We start from the raw sequence: 18,817 nt of genomic DNA, 5'->3' as shown, positions 1-18,817 counted from the left end.
TGATCAGCACCTTGTTAGTTACTTAGTAATTGAAAATTATTAATGTAGCCTTAATTTTTACGTTAATAAGTTTCAATTACTTAATTACCTTAACCGTTTGATTAATAATATTTAATAAATTAGTTACATTGAACGTTCTATTAATAATATTTAATTATTTAGTTACATTTAAAAATCTATTGATAATTTTCAATTACTTAGTTACCTTAAAAGTTCCATTAATAATATTTAATTAATTACATTAAAAGTACCATTAATTATATTTAATTAATTACCTTAAAAGTTCCATTAATAATATTAAATACCTTGTTTTCAATTACTTAGTTACCTTAAAAGTTCCATTTATATTATTTAATTACTTAGTTACCTTAAAAGTTCCATTAATAATATTAATTTAATTTATTATATAAGCAGTTAATTAGCTCATACCAATTGCCTATAAAGTGCATTAATCCGACTATTATGTCCGCTCACTGGAGTCCAAATAATCCCGGCATCCATTTAAAATCGAAATTAGCAGTCGCCCACTATATTTCACGGGCGAAATTATAATGCCATTCTATGGTCTTCAAAATCATGAATCTTCGTAAAATATTCTCCAGTATTTTTATTGGCTTCGCTGGTTCCACTCGCGCAGAATGGCAAATGTAATTGTTGGCCCGCGGGCGAGGGTCCAAAACGCGCTCATCCACCCCGCGATACCGGCGAAAAGGGTGACTTTATAGCTTTTGCGCGCAACGGGAGTCAACCTCACCTGGCATCGTAGTCAGTTGGCCCGAAAGAACGTCTTCTGAAGGCTGGTTGGTCGCGGTCCCCCTCTGCCGGGTTGTGAGTCATCCACCGCCCGCGGATGAATTCGAGGGTTATTGCTTTCGTAAGGTCCGAGCATCTTGGGTAACAAGGGGCGTGGCTTGCCATGTCACGGGCCGTCTTTGAAGAAAAGTCCTTTGCCGCTGCTTTCAAAGCCAAATTGCTACGTGATATCCGAAGTCTATTACATTTTTAATATTCACCCGTAAGTATGCCTCTGAATAATATTTTCTTAGAAAAAAAATTAACCCTGGTTGAGTTTGCAAGGTCCCTCCCCACTATTTACAGGAGTTTTCCCTCGAGTTCTTCGGTTTCCCCTTTCAATAAAAACTTGTAGAGGTGGCGGAGTGGTTAGCACTTTCGATCCCAGCTTGTGGCACTGGGTGAAAACTCGGAACAACTCCTTCTGCGTTGAGTTCGCGAGTTCTATCCCCACTGGTTTAAGGTGTTTTTCCCCGAGTTCTTCGTTTTCCCTTTCCATAAAAACTTGTTGAGGTTAACGGTAATAGTGAGTGTAGGGAGTGTAGTGCATAAAGGGCTTGCCACCACCCTCCTACGCATCGTAACCCGGCCATCTGAATTAATGGCTAGATGACTTGGGCCTAAGATGGTGCCGTGGGTATTAGCATAACTGATTATTATTATCATAAGTTTATAATAATGTTCCATAAGTTTGTCACATTGGTGAATATTTTACTTAGAGCTAGTAACGGAGTGACGTCATCACAAGAAGAAAATCTCCCCCTAGCGAGGCGCTGTCAAAGGCTACGTGTGACGCGTTAGCAAGCGGACCCAAAACAGCGACGAAGCCCGTAATGCAGTCTGTCTTGTGAATAGCTCTCAGTAAAACTTTTGCATGTGAGGAATTGTCACACTTATGTAATAATATTATACACTTATGTTATTATTATTGTGTAAATATAAAATTCTTATAATCCTTGCACTATTGAAAAGGTTACCATGGAAACAATATCTCTTGTTTGTGAGGTTCGAGGTAAACTATATATTGTCAAAACCAGAAACTGGCGTGTTTAAAATATTCACTAACTTTCTATCAATAAAGTTGATGACTCGCTTTTCGTCACATAGCTGGAAGTGACGTAATTGACGTCATACCCCGTGAAAAAGGTTTCATTAAAGAAAACACCTTTATGACATACTGATGAATGATTATTGATTAACAAATATGAGGTTATTTCTCTTCAAAACTTAATAATATATTCCGAGGGGCTAACCACTCTCTGAAAATCTGTACACCGATTACATAAATATGAAAATGAGTACAGCCTTTGGTAGTGCTAAATCTGTACTCACTTACGTAATCAGTTTAGTGCAGTCAAAGCTACCGGTTACGGGGAGTGATCAGCCCCTCGATATATTCTACGCCAAGTAGTTGTATTATTTGGTTTTGCAATATTTATTTTTTGTGCGACATAATATCTATTTTTCTTCATTTTCGTATATTTGGTGGAACGAGGACAATTTCGGGAGATGCGATCTGTTTGTCCCCAAAAACATAATATTTAGTCCCACCTTGAATATATTAAGGCACAAAGTATAGCCGAAACCATGGATAGTAGATTTTAGAGGATCGGTAAAAAGCCTGGTTTTAGCCCCCGTAAGCCAATCACACTAAGGGAGTCGTCCAAGGTTATTTGAAAAAAACAAGTATCGCTAAGAGTGGACGATACTGTTCGAAAAAGATAAACACGAAGTACATTTTTACGCCAAAAGGTATTTTTTCACGTTTTTATAGATTAAATATGATATACTAAATATCAGTTGCTAGTTTTTATTGATTGTAGACCATTGGACCGAAATCCCATTCGTCCGAATGTACCATTCAACCGAATTCCAATCGACCGAAAACCGCGTTTTGCGCGCTTTTCATTCAATATACCGTTAGTGATACATATTTATATATCGTAGGTTACGTGACGATAGTATATCTAATTTGGACTAAACTATGTCTTAAATATTTATTATTTCGTACAGACGTGTATTTTTAGACCTTTTTCCCATGAAATTTGATATTTTCCGGGTTTAATTTTGGAAAATAACCTTGATAAGACCCGACGTGAAATAGTTGCCTACCATATCTAACCTAACCTAACCTAACCCAACCCAACCCAACCCAACCTGAACTAACCTAACCTAACCCAACCTGAACTAACCTAACCTAACCTAACCCAACCTGAACTAACCTACCCGAAGTGAAAACGAACCAGATTTAAATTTCCCATTCAACTGAATCCCGCCATGTTGGGCTATAAACGAAAATACTTTTCAGTTCAATGGTATACAACCGTTTTTATTGAATTAAAAAAAACCAAAATTAAAAATTACTAAAATATAAAGCGCAAAAATTACGTAACAATGTCAACCGCATTACATTGCCATTTTGAAATTTTAAGATCACGTGGTACAAACGACCTTGCAAGACTCCCTCGGAGTCTCTCGAGCTGATTGATACGCGGGGAGAAATAAAATGCACTGTGGAAGGCTATCGAAAACCTGTCCTCTTAATTTACTGTCCATTCCGAAAGCAATCATGATAACGTTCTTAAATACCTTGATTCTGGGCGAGTGCGCGAACCTTTGATATATTGGTACGATAGCGACAAACCTTTCGCGTATCATTATAACCTTAAAGGTATCCAAAATTGTGTTTGTGGTTAATTTCGAACCATTATCTCGTTTGACGTTGATAAATTACCTCAGTTTCAACAATGTAATACGTTTCAAAGTGACTTTACCAATTATTAATCAACCCGAATACACCATTTCTGATTCAAAAATAAACATTAATTCCGTCAACGATCAGAAAAAAAATCGAGAAAAATACAGAAATATTTTAATTTATAAAATACACGAGTTAAGTTGGGTTTAAATTCTATACGGACTGTACCCTCTCTTACGATTGTAAGGCGCTATTAACTAAACCCGTCTCAGTATACTTTAATCTTAAAATGGGTTCTGTATAAGGCCCACGCTCTGTCACGTGTACAATTCAATGGTTCCTTTATTATAAATACGACTAATTTCGCTGAATACTGCCATTGGATCGAACTCTGTAATATTTATTAATCATTAGATAAACTATATTTATTTATTTCGAAGTCAAACAGAGATAAATAGTGCATTCTTTCTACGTATTATTTTTTAGTAGTTTTTAGGGAGAACCAAATTCTTTGGGCCTGTTCCGGTCGTTGACTTGCTAATAATTTTAAACTCCTCACTTGGAAAATAAAATAAAAATGTAATGTTTATGGTCGCTATAAAAATCATAAAAAATGTCTAACTAGCCGATCGTCGGTAGCCTTGTAAGTTATTTGAATGGAAGAATGCGGTTCACTAGAAAATTATTTACTGTTGATCCACGGTTGATTAGTTCTATCATTAAATTATAGATAATTAATAAATTATAAATAAATAATAATATTCTATTTTTTATAATCCGCATTGCAAAAGACCTTTTCACGGCGATACTGGTGAATTTAAACCATCTTGGAAGGTTGTGGCTAGCCCGGTCATAAATAACTACTAGCGTTCTTACCCTGGTTAAAATAGACATAGTAGTTTAAATATAGAGATTTGTTGTAACCCGGGAACCTGACTTGGTGGCTTCAAAAGTCTCTTGATGACTTAGGCCTAAGTTGGTGCCTTGGGTATTAGCTATAGCTGATTATTATTTATTATTATCAATATTCTAGGTGATTTTAGTCAAAGTATACCGATATGCAATAATTACCTTATACCCTTAGCCTAGCTGATTATTATTACACCTTACTTGGCTCTTCCTACGCTAATTTCCGTAGTTCATTGACAACTGTATTACAAAAACTACATTCATAATATGATTAATCCGGAATCCATACTTAGAATGCTTATCGCGGAAGATTTTAGTCTCGATGTGGCTGACGGTTTTATTGACGTCACGATGTTAATTCAACAAACAACAACGTGAGAGGGGAGCGCGCGCAGAGCTTAATTTTTCTCTCGTAGGCGGAGCCAAAGCCGTCAGTGATTTTACCATACGCGACGCGGCAGGATAAGCATTCCAAGTAGAGGATTAATGTAAATCAGCCACCCGTTAGACTCTCGATAAAAAATAAAACGCGACATCTCCGAAAAACCATTAACAATCAATGTCCCATTCCCCTTGTCAAAAAATTATATGATTACCAAAAAAAAAAGAGGTCAAACGTTTTTTTATTTCCGAATGGTTTAGGTACACGGTGACCAGATGCCTTTCCGGTGCGACTTTTGCCACCGTCTGTTCAAACACAAACGGAGCCGAGACCGGCACGTCAAACTGCACACGGGAGATCGCAAGTACCGGTGTCCGCACTGTGAAGCCGCTTTCTCGCGTTCGGACCACTTGAAGATCCACTTGAAGACCCACGACAACGCCAAGCCCTTCCAATGCACCGTTTGCAACCGGGGGTACAACACGGCGGCCGCCCTCACCTCGCACATGCAGAACCACAAGAAGGGAGGTGACGGCACCCAGACCCCTTCCCCCGCCGGGGCACCTTCGCCCCAACACGGACTACATCGCAACGGAAACAGACACAACAGTTCCAGGTCTCATTCGGGCGGGCTGGGAGGACATCGTAACTTGACTGACGGACCGACCTTCAGGTGTCTGGAGTGTTCGGCCATCTTCGGTACCGCCAGGGAACTTCAGGTAGGAATTATTTTGTTACCTTTGTCGTTTTGCGGGTTTGTTTGTATTTATCTATATGGTTAAATTAACTCGATTTAACTTCATTTTCACCAAACCGTGGTTTTTGTTAAAATATGAAATAGCTCACCGTTTACAAAAGTAGATGTAGATCTCTTTGAGATTCTTAAAGAGATACTACCGAATCCGTGTGGTAGTCACCTATACACCTAATATCTGATTTTCCAAAAATAATTGTGATTATCTGTGATTTATATTGATTTATCCCAATGTTTCTGTGATTTATCACAATTTTCCGTCATTTATATTAATTTATCACAATTTTCCGTGATTTACATTGATTTCTCACAATTTTCTCTGATTTAAATTGATTTCTCACAATTTTCCGTGATTTACATTGATTTCTCACAATTTTCTCTGATTTAAATTGATTTCTCACAATTTTCCGTGATTTACATTGATTTCTCACAATTTTTCGGTGATTTACATTGATTTATCACAATTTTTCTGTGATTTATTTTGATTTATCAAAATTGTTCTGCGATTTATTTTGATTAATCACATGTTTTCGGTAATTTATTTTGGTTTATCACAATGTTTCTGGGATTTTATATTGATTTATTACAATTTTCAGTTATTTATTTATTTCGATTTATCAAACTTTCTGGGATTTGTATTGATTTATCACAATTTTTCTGTTATTTTCATTGATTTATCACACTTTTTATGTTACTTTCATTGATTTATCACTAAATGGTTTAAGTTTATCACAGTCGAATTCCCTTGATAATCAGCGAATCGTACACCTATTTATTGAAGCGACTACCCTTCATCCTATTCTGTTTTCGTAAAAGTAAAAGTAAAATTTACTCAAATTCTGATCTGTTATTTAGCAAGTAAAAGATGAGCAAATTTCGATCAAATGGTATTTTATCAATTAAAAATTAATCAAATTCCGATCAAATAAACTTTTTTCAAAATTTGATCAAATTGTATTTGATCACATTAAATTTTATCATATTCTTATCAAATGACATTTGATCAAGTAAGATTTGCTCAAATTCGGATCAAAGTTTGATAAAAAAAATATTTGATTAAATTATATTTCAATCAAATTCAGGTCAAAGTTTGATAAAAAAATATTTGATTAAATTATATTTCGATCAAATACCACTTCTTTTGATCACATTTTGATCAAATTTCGAAAATTTTATCTACCATTTTCGTAAGGCCAACTATTATCAATTACGAAAGTCCTTCCTTTCAACGTGGCAATTCCGTATGAACGTGAAATATCTCTTTAGCGTAACACGTCCTCGTGAAAGCGCTATTAAACTCTTCTATTAAATAAAGGTTAGCGAGCCCCTCCATCTCTCCCGTGTTCGATTGATTTTGAAGCCATTCATCATTTATAAACAAAAGGTCTCGAATACGAAACGCGGTCTTTCCGTAGCCCACTTTCTCCGTCGGCGGGTCGACCGATTAAGAGTTAATCAAACCCCTATGTAAAAATATAAGCGATTCCGCGACCGATCGAACCCAGCCCTTACCCCGATAATTTTATCAAAATCGTAGATTGTTTATCGGCATGGCGGCTTTCGAAAAAAGCGATTTAAAATTAAAAAAAAGGAAAAATTGTATATAGAACCTATAGGCTATAAGATAAATTATCAAAACTGTCCATAGACAATTTACCCACTGACACATTTTAGTGGGCGACCCTCTAGGACCCACCTTACACCCCTCCAATTTTTTTTTACTTTTTTATTTTTATTTAAAATACTTCTTTGGCATTTTTCGTTTAAAGTGACGGCGAGGCCCGGTTAGCGTTTGGGTGTAAAAACGAAAGGCGCAGACTGAACTCTTACCGCCCGCCTCGTTGCGCGCTTTCATCCGCTCTTGGTTGTATATAATATTGCTGGTAGTCATGAGACCTCGAATTGAAAACTATAATTACGTAGTTTTGAAAGATCTATAAAATATGAAAGGTATAATGTCGTTTTCGGTCGTAGAGCGGCGCTAGCGTCGGGATGATTTTTTTTGGGAAGAGATCGCTTTTTGCACCCTTCGCTGTTCTAATGCATAATGCATGGATTTGTAAGCGGGGACCGCGCCCTTCTGATGCTGGTGTAACCCTTCACTGCGCTGTATCAACCACCCATCTCAACAGGGCCTCCGTTGCTGAAAATATCAAACGAGATGGCCAATGGATAAATGCTGTTTCACACGATACGTACAGTGTTCCAAGGTGAAAAATTCCAGGTGGACAATAGTGTTTAAAATAGTGGAAAATTCTGACCTGGACAAAAATGAATTTAGCAGACTTCCTATATTTCCTATATTTTCCTATATTTTGATTGCCATCTTATAAATGCCTTTATTTTCACCTATTTTCCTATATTTTCCTATAATTTCACGCTCTTTTGATAGTGAAAGAACTTGTACAAAAAATTATTAACGTTAATAGTTAGTGCAGGGAGCTGTTGGCTCGCGTGGCTTGAAGGGCTTGCCACCACCCTCCTACGCATCGTAACCCAGCCACCTGAATTAATGGCTTTAAAAGTCGCTTGATGACTTGGGCCTAAGGTGGTGCCTTGGGTATTAGCTATAGCTGATTATTATTTATTATTATCAATATTCTAGGTGATTTTAGTCGAAGTATACCGATATGCAATAATTACCTTATACCCTATACTGTCCTATATGTTCCTATAATTTTCCTATTTAGTTTCCTATATTTTCCTATAATTCGCCTATTTTATTTCCTATATTTTCCTATAATTCGCCTCTAAAATTCCTATTTTCCAATAAAATTTTCAAAGCCTTTCCCTGTACACCCTGATTTAGTGGCCAATCTGTCCAAAAAAGGGCGGTAAATATTTTTACCACAGAAAATTATAAAATAATAATAAAATATTTTAAGACATAAATTTCAGATTTGGGCTACTTAAGGCAAATATATATATATGCATTGGAATGGTCAGATTCTGATTAACATTAGAATAGTCTGCTAATTTTTTGGAATAATTAATTCTAACAATATATTTACAATACACTTCTTAAAAATTTTATTCCAATTACTTTTTTAAACTTTGGAATGCAATTTTTGTATTAGCTACTATTTGTGACTTTTTGAAAATTTTCCCCTATTTGCCACTTTTTGCCAATTTTCCACTATTTGCCACTTTTTGCCAATTTTCCACTATTGGCCACTCTGCCAATTTTCCACTATTTGCCACTCTCTGCCAATTTTCCACTATTTGCCACTTTCTGCCAATTTCCCACTATTTGCCAATTTCCCACTATTTGCCACTATTTGCCAATTTTCCACTATTTGCCACTTTCTGCCAATTTTCCACTATTTGCCACTTTCTGCCAATTTTCCTCTATTTTGCCACTCTCTGCCAATTTTCCACTATTTGCCACTATCTGCCAATTTTCCACTATTTGCCACTATCTGCCAATTTTCCACTATTTGCCACTTTCTGCCAATTTCCCACTATTTGCCACTTTCTGCCAATTTTCCACTATTTGGCACTTTCTGCCAATTTTCCACTATTTGCCACTTTCTGCCAATTTTCCACTATTTGCCACTTTCTGCCAATTTTCCACTATTTGCCACTTTCTGCCAATTTTCCTCTATTTTGCCACTCTCTGCCAATTTTCCACTATTTGCCACTCTCTGCCAATTTTCCACTATTTGCTACTTTCTGCCAATTTTCCACTATTTGCCACTTTCTGCCAATTTTCCTCTATTTTGCCACTCTCTGCCAGTTTTCCACTATTTGCCACTTTCTGCCAATTTTCCACTATTTGCCACTTTCTGCCAATTTTCCACTATTTGCCACTGTTTGCCACTGGCCTGGATTTTTCTCCAAAAAGGTGGCTTTTTAGGAACACTGGTTAGGTATTACAAATACCTCCCTTACGAAAATGGTAAAACAAATTGGTTTCTAAAATGATATTAAACATTTTAGGTAGAAATTTGTATACAAAATGTGTTTTATTTGATTCAATTACAACGCATAAAATTCAAATCGATTAACATTTGATCAAAATTGCTTTATACAAAAACAATTGCGGGTCTTGATTAGACTTACAAGTTAGATCCAAATTTGAACTGTTGAATCGGGTCGTTTTCGTAAGGAACTATATGGATACTACCGTAAAAAAATTGGATTTTAAGTTATTCGAATGACACGAAAAATGTTTAGTGTTTCTTTTTGCCACATTTATTTCTGATTTACAGAATAATTTCAAACCCTTTTTTAAGTGTGTTTAAATGTTTATTGACTTCCAACCACAACTTTACGCCCTCTAGTGTAAATTAAAGCATTAAAATTGAACCTCTAAGGGCTTCCTTATTTTTGTTTCGCCTTAAGCAAGTTGCGAAGACCGTGTTCACCGTTAGATTTAAAACATATCCCTGTTATCATGTATAAAGAAATGCATTTTAAGAAAATATTAACATTTGATAAAGTTAATGAACCCAAATATTTTACTCACAATATTAAACCACACTTGAAATATTTTATAATTTATCCTATATTTCGAGTATCTTCCTATAATTTCCTATAATTTGTCAATTTTCCTATTTTTCGATATATTTATCGTACTTTGATTTCATTATAGTTTTAAAATTCGATAGAAGGCGCTCAAAAAGGCCAGTCTTTTACTAAAACACTAATTTCATTGGCTTATACGGCTGGCTGCTATTTTAAAATGAAAATGTAATATCACTTTAATACATTTATCTAGTCACGAGGTCTGTGATGTTTTCATATTCAATATTTCTATTCAACCAAAATTCCTTTAAAAGCATTTGTTTTATCTTTATCAAAATTATTCCTATAAATTCACCTGAACGTTCCTATAATTTCCTATATTAACCTAAAAATTACTCCTTTAATTTCCTATATTTACCTAAAAATTACTCCTATAATTTCCTATATTTACCTAAAAATTACTCTTATAATTTCCTATGTTTACCTAAAAATTACTCTTATAATTTCCTATGTTTACCTAAAGATTACTCTTATAATTTCCTATGTTTACCTAAAAATTACTCCTATAATTTCCAATATTTACCTAAAAATTACTCTTATAATTTCCTATGTTTACCTAAAAATTACTCTTATAATTTCCAATATTTACCTAAAAATTACTTCTATAATTTCCTATATTTACCTAAAAATTACTCCTATAATTTCCTATATTTATCTAAAAATCACTCTTATAATTTCCTATGTTTACCTAAAAATTACTCTTATAATTTCCTATGTTTACCTAAAGATTACTCTTATAATTTCCTATGTTTACCTAAAAATTACTCCTATAATTTCCAATATTTACCTAAAAATTACTCTTATAATTTCCTATGTTTACCTAAAAATTACTCTTATAATTTCCAATATTTACCTAAAAATTACTTCTATAATTTCCTATATTTACCTAAAAATTACTCCTATAATTTCCTATAAAATGACGAAATATTTCCTATTTTTCCTAATACAAATTGGAGGGTTTCCTGTGGTCACCTTGTACTCAAAATCTGCCTTCCATTCGAGGGTTAATTTTTATATTGAGGAATTCAAAAGTATAAATTCTTTGATCCACCCACGAAACGCCACTTCATAAGTTACCCGAATCGTGTGCCAAATCCGAAGTTCCGAAAGACGAAATCACAAGAGGGGCGCAACATTTTGAGAAGTTGTTCGCCTTATAATGATACTCGCGGTCAATTAGTATTTATAATCCGCGACTCCAATGTGATCGCCAAAAAAAGCGCTCACCCTCTTTGAAACGCCCGGAGCGAACGATAAAAATTTAAAAAAAGGAACTAAAACTCGCTTAAAAATAATGTAAAACATGTAATGCTCGCCTGGCTAACGAAATCCATCGAAATCATATTTAGCGCCGATTGGGATCTGATGAAGGGTTAGGATCCTTTCCCCCCGGGCCACGATTCCCAAATTTGGACGCGTCCGTCATACTTAAAGAAGACGCTTGTTCTTAAATATCACTAACAACCTTTTTCCGCGTTTACAAATGATCTCGTGGTTAACATTTTATTCCCTATTTTGCGAAATGCGGGCGTTATTAGTGCTTTGTTTAAGCCTAAAGGCTGGTTTTCACTAGGACAGAAACGCGACGATGGCGAGGGCGGACGCAAAAATATTGTGTTAGGCCTAACGGGGATTTTTTGCGTCGAAGCTAACCGAACGGGCGTTTTGGTCCTAGTGAAAACTAGCCCTTATTCAAGAATGTATTTATTAATGACTATATTGAAATGATTTTTAGCGTTGCTTCCATGATGGTCTCCCTATATACATCATGACTACAATTCATTAAGAAAGTATTTAAGATTGTTGGTTGTCTAGTTTTCTCCATATAGCGAATGTACATTTCGTAAGAGGCGGTCATTAGTGGCGAGAAAAATGGCTTTAAATTAATACAGTCTTTAATTTAATGGCTTTTTAAAGGATGTATCTTTAGGAGCAATTAAATAGAGGAGAGGGGTTGGTTGGTTCCTTCTCGCATTAGAAGAACACCCTCGGGCTGCCAATTAGCCACAGACCGAGGACACTCAATTATCTAATGACCATTCCGGATTTGTATTTTGCTTTTGACGCGCTGTGACAATCATTATTTCGTGTTCCTTTCTATGTTAAGCTTCTCCCGCCCCTTAATATTATTGTAATTGTGATGTTTGAATGGCTGTAGTTTAAGCCTGTTTTAAGAATAGCGCTCATTTTATGAGGGTAAATTTCATTTGCCAAATTAGTTAATTATGATTATTTCGGTATTTCGCACCCACGTAAGGTTTTTTTAAGCATATTTATTGAAAAGAAATGTAAAGAAATTAGGCGTTCTCTCTCCACGTTTCGTTGTCGAGCTTAACCTCTTTTAATATTAAAACCAGTCTGCAATTGTTCGGATAATTATCGTTTGTAATTTTGTGGGTACCTAATTAGTATTATAAACTAGTGTTTATTAACAAGAAACCGCTTAGCCGTTTTCACGTTCTATTAATTATTAAGATCTCCACTGTTGATATAATTAAGGACCTATAAACTATTTACAAATTAATTTAGTTAATTAGTTGAATATACGGTGCAACTATTCACCTGATTATCGTATGAATGCAATTTCAATCCAGGGCGTGGTGATTTTTTTAATGCGAAAAGACACTACACTTTGATCTTAGCCAAAAGACACTACACTTTGATCTTAGCCAAAGACACTACACTTTGATCTTAGCCAAAGACACTACACTTTGATCTTAGCCAAAGACACTACACTTTGATCTTAGCCAAAAGACACTACACTTTGATCTTAACCAAAAGACACTACACTTTGATCTTAACCAAAAGACACTACACTTTGATCTTAACCAAAAGACACTACACTTTGATCTTAACCAAAAGACACTACACTTTGATCTTAACCAAAAGACACTACACTTTGATCTTAACCAAAAGACACTACACTTTAATCTTAACCAAAATACACTACACTTTGATCTTAACCAAAAGACACTACACTTTGATCTTAACCAAAAGACACTACACTTTGATCTTAACCAAAAGACACTACACTTTGATCTTAACCAAAAGACACTACACTTTGATCTTAACCAAAAGACACTGCACTTTGATCTTAACCAAAAGACACTGCACTTTGATCTTAGCCAAGACACTGCACTTTGATCTTAGCCAAGACACTACAGTTTGATCTTAGCCAAAAGACAGTACACTTTGATCTTAGCCAAAAGACAGTACACTTTGATCTTAGCCAAAGACAGTACACTTTGATCTTAGCCAAAGACACTACACTTTGATCTTAGCCAAAGACACTACACTTTGATCTTAGCCAAAGACACTACACTTTGATCTTAGCCAAAGACACTACACTTTGATCTTAACCAAAAGACACTACACTTTGATCTTAACCAAAAGACACTACACTTTGATCTTAACCAAAAGACACTACACTTTGATCTTAACCAAAAGACACTACACTTTGATCTTAGCCAAAAGACACTACACTTTGATCTTAGCCAAAAGACACTACACTTTGATCTTAGTTAAAAGGCACTACACTTTGATCTTAGTTAAAAGACACTACACTTTGATCTTAGTTAAAAGACACTACACTTTGATCTTAACCAAAAGACACTACACTTTGATCTTAACCAAAAGACACTACACTTTGATCTTAACCAAAAGACACTACACTTTGATCTTAACCAAAAGACACTACACTTTGATCTTAACCAAAAGACACTACACTTTGATCTTAGCCAAAAGACACTACACTTTGATCTTAACCAAAAGACACTACACTTTGATCTTAGCCAAAAGACACTACACTTTGATCTTAGCCGAACGACGAAGGTTATTATTAAAGGGAATATAACCTTAGTTGTTGATGTTATATTCCCTTTAAACTTTTAAAAAATGCAAGTGCTTGCTCAAATTGTAACGAGTTTTCCATACAGAATACGTTGATGTTTATACACCTAAAAATACTATTACGAAGTCGTCCATTTTGTTGATGCGAAATAATACTACACTTTACTGCACTTTGATCTTAGACAAACTATAAAGAACCTAATATTTTAATTTCAAAATAATTATTTAATATGAATTAATCTATTTGATTTAAAAAAGTATGTTAGAGGTATAAATATTTTAATTAAATTTTTCAAAAAGTACGTTTCATTATAGTTTATAAGAAAGTTATACCAGTTGACGTATTGCAAAAATGTCTACCTTTTTCGATCGTTAGTTATTCCATACACATACCACAAAAAAAATCTACTAGAAATTCGCCCAGCCAATCAATAACTCCAAAAAATTCCAAGAACGATATTTTCGAAACGATTCTCAGTATTTTCCATTATAATTAAGGGCACGAATTAATTTTCCAAACATTTTGGGGCCCTTGAAACACCTAGGCGATATCGAAACGATCGTTAATAGAGGGAGACTCTTATATTTTGCGACACTAATGAAAAATGGTTCTAAAATGTTAAACACAAGTCGAGATTTCGTTTTTGCCAATTACCGGCGATCGCCGACATAAAATTGTGGTTTGGGGACTTGTGAAATTCGGAATTGGCGGAGATAGATAAAACATGATAGTGACTGCTCCGTTGGTCCTATACTTAATGACTAAATTAGTATAGTATTAACGGAGGGGAGAGGGGGTTAGCTTGTTAAGGAGATGACATTGGCGCAATTAAGGGGCCCGTTAGATCACAAATTAAATCGGCGAAATTAAAAAGGTGGCCGGTTTTATTAGGGTGAGGGGGGACCTCCTGGTGACCCTGTTTTAGGGGTTTTAATGAGTCAAACGTTCAATTATTTGACAAATAATATTTATGGGGCTTGTTAAGTAGTGGCTTACGCCAATTAATTTATTAAAGAGAATAAGCGCCTACAACCTGTAGAACAGGTAAATTAAAGTCAAGAATTATTTTATATTTCCTTTTGTGATTTTTATATTTCATTGTTTAACCCTAAAATTACAGAATTTTCTTATTTTATTTAGTAAAACAAAGTTAACTTAGTAACGTAGGCCTAATTGTTTTAATGGTAAATTTCTTACCGAACGGTTTTCAACACTAACATTCTCACCAAACTCCGAATTGAGGACTCGTACGAACTGATAATAGGTCCTTTCTATAAATTCCTATCTAAACAGGCCAAATATTTTCCCAAAGACAACATAGCGCTACTTCAGTAGGACTTGCAATATTATTTATTATCTGGTATTAAAATTTTGACCTATGCTCATTCCTATTTGATTGGTATTTTCTGAAGTGTCACCCATAAAGTTGATTTTCAAAATATAGCTAAGGTAGCCTAAGTTAAGGTAGTATATTTCAAAATATAGTAAGTCCTTAACTGAACTATTTACAAAATTAATGAGATGTAGTTAATTAACTACTTATAATGGATTGTATAAAACTATAATCCGTTAAATGAGTAAGATTTTGATAAAAAATTCCACTATTTATCTAGAAAACTACGTTAGCAGGTTTGCCAGATAATCCTTTATTGAGCCTCCCTGGTTCATGAAAAATCGGGCCAAACCTTCTGCCTCTCTATACACAAAAGTAAATAACCACATAAGTAGTATTTTATAGAATGGTCTATTGTGAGTTTTGTACTATCGTCCTTGGTAGTAGTATAGTTTGCTTTGGACATATTTAGACACTAGGGGGCTCTCTGCAGAACTAAACCTAGCTTGCTCAATAGCTCTGAAAATTAGTTCGGATAAATGTTTTGCTAATTGTCATACTTATTGTTCTTATGTTAAACGCACTCTCGCCAGCTGAATTTTCTCACATAGGTAGCTTTTAGTTCTTTGATGAAATAGAGATGGCGATGGAGTCTATCGCGACTACTAAGAACCCGCGAATGATATAACCTAGAAACCACCAAATCCCACACTCTCAATATAATATTTTAATTAGAACTCTAGGCTTATTTTATTATTTTCTTATTTTCCAACGTGTCCAATACTAATTCTTTGCCAATATCAACTTAGAAATCATTAATTTAATATTATTTTAATGCAAGACCAAGGCCTTTGAGTTTATTTGCATAACGGGTAAACCAATGTTAGGGTCACTGACGAAATGTGTAATTTACTGTTTCATTTTGGTTCAATCACTCAAGCAATTTTATCCCTGGTTATTATTAAGCCTGGACGGCACTTACATAGAATGTCACGGAAATATAGTTAGAAACCGTAAACTAAAAATTAAATTATTCGCTTACGTTTCGTAATTTGACACACTCCAAAACGTAAATATTTTCTGCCATTCGAAATTCTACCACAGTGCCATCTCAGTCAGATTTCAAACGAGATAATACAAAATGCGTTTAAAAAAACACTTGGCCGCGGTGTCACTGCAAATTATACTGCCTATAGTTAAATTTTCAGTTAATTTTTGCGTCGTGCTTACGTAAACATATTTATGTTTCAGTTTCGTGTTCGTCACAATTAGGTTCACATTCTACAAATTACAACAGCAACTTAAATTGGACCGTAAATACTAAAAATGTCTATGATAATTAACGTTAATTTTTTTCTTGGTGAGCTTGATCGAACTGTCCGTAAATTAAAAAGGTCGTTGCGAAAAAAAATTTAACAGAAAACTCGGACTTTTGAAAAACTATTACGGAAGTGTTTTATGATTCAGGCCATTTTATTAGCTTAAAACACTCAAAAAGATCCGTAATGATATAAATTTATTCATACGTCAGATTTTTGGGTATAGTGTATTAAAAATGAAAGGATTTCGGTGCCTGGCTCTGACGTCATCCATTTATCGAGCCAGCCCTAACAATATTACAAAGCTCGATTAATCTTTTACAATCGTATTTGGGAAAAATAAACGTATAATTTTGCAAAATCTTCTTAACGAATCAGGAATTAAAAAATGAACCCATTTCGCGCGGGCCACGCCTGTAATTAGTGGCGACATCTATAACCCAAAGAGAGAGATAAATATGTATTTTTAGCAGTTGATGCTTCTGACTACGTTTATCGCGCTTTAAACGCGAGGCAACCGCGCATTACGAAAATCGCAATGTGTCAGACGTTAATGATGGCTATTTCGGAATCAGCCAAGGCATAAAAATAGGCGCAAAAAATTCCTCCCAACTAATCTAGCTATAGCCACGGATATATATAAATCTATATATAAGTATAAAAGAAAAATCTTAGTTTAAAAAATACGGTAAAAATCCTATAAATCATTTTGTGGGGAAACAAGATAAATAACGCGATGTAGCTCGCGTTTTCGCAGCTTCCAGATTATTTCGCTTTGATATTGTTGATTCTACCGCCTACCTGGTATTTCGAACCGCATTCAACCGTTGAAGACTGTACCCGATTGGCTATTTTGTGGTTGTAGTAGCGGGTGAACGTAGTGGGCGAGCATGGGCGTGAAACGGTGCGTGGGCTTTGATTGGCATGGCGTTTTTTACGGCTGACGGTCTTATTTCTACGAAGATCGAAACACGAAAGGAACCTACCCCGGTGTTAGGGTTTTTTTTCGCAAACAACGGTATTATTTGGAAATAACGCTTTTTAATTAAATAGCGTCTATTCAAAACAGCCTTCTTCTTTTCCACATTTATGTCTTAAGCATTTTTTTCAATTGTGATGGATAATCCGTACGTCTATAAAGGTGTGGATCGACCCGCGGTTTCATGATCTGTAATTAGAAGTATTTACTAGGTGGTTATCTTTGGATACTGAAATTGTTTAATCAACAGTTCGTAGATTTTCTTGGAAATGGTATTATGAAAAAAAATTACTCGATGGTCATTAGCTTTAAGGTTTCCTTCGTGGAAACATGATTGGTCATAGATCATTAGCTTCATTCACGCAAATGTAATTTGATATCGATGACCATTAGCTTGATTTGATAATAATCAGTTGGGCTAATATCCAAGGCACCATCTTAGGCCTATGTCATCAAGCAACTTTTAAACTATTAATTTAGGTGGCCGGGTTACAATGCATTTCTTTAATTTATCTTTAAATGGATATCGATAACTATTATCTTCTGGACATTGATAACTATCTTCTGGACATTGATAACTATCTTCTGGACATTGATAACTATCTTCTGGACATTGATAACTATCTTCTGGACATTGATAACTATCTTCTGGACATTGATAACTATCTTCTGGACATTGATAACTATCTTCTGGACATTGATAACTATCTTCTGGACATTGATAACTATCTTCTGGACATTGATAACTATCTTCTGGACATTGATAACTATCTTCTGGACATTGATAACTATCTTCTGGACATTGATAACTATCTTCTGGACATTGATAACTATCTTCTGGACATTGATAACTATCTTCTGGACATTGATAACTATCTTCTGGACATTGATAACTATCTTCTGGACATTGATAACTATCTTCTGGACATTGATAACTATCTTCTGGACATCGATAATTATTATCTTCTGGACATCGATAACTATTATCTTCTGGACATCGATAACTATTATCTTCTGGACATCGATAACTATTATCTTCTGAATCATCGATAACTATCTTCTGAATCATCGATAAGTATTATCTTCTGGACATCGATAACTATTATCTTCTGGACATCGATAACTATTATCTTCTGGACATCGATAACTATTATCTTCTGAACATCGATAACTGTTATCTTCTGGACATCGATAACTATTATCATCTCGACATCGATAACTATTATCATCTCGACATCGATAACTATTATCTTCTTTCATACAAATGCAAATGA

At 34.8% G+C, this 18,817-nt stretch overlaps 1 protein-coding gene across 1 annotated transcript in view; it reads left to right on the top strand.

Moving 5' to 3' along the window:
- L (zinc finger protein Lobe) overlaps positions 1-18,817 on the top strand; it is a 155,558-nt gene that overhangs the window by 119,419 nt on the left and 17,322 nt on the right. The window contains exon 4 of the mRNA XM_090169687.1: positions 5,042-5,500. Within this exon, the coding sequence (XP_090025813.1) occupies positions 5,042-5,500 (459 nt within the window). The remainder of the gene's footprint in view (positions 1-5,041; positions 5,501-18,817) is intronic.

This window comes from Leiobunum rupestre, chromosome 3 (genome assembly GCF_980474605.1).
Source record: "Leiobunum rupestre chromosome 3, qqLeiRupe1.1.hap1, whole genome shotgun sequence".
NCBI lineage: Eukaryota > Metazoa > Arthropoda > Arachnida > Opiliones > Sclerosomatidae > Leiobunum > Leiobunum rupestre.
Note: the sequence above shows the minus strand (reverse complement) of the source record. Positions and strands in the feature narration are given on the sequence as shown.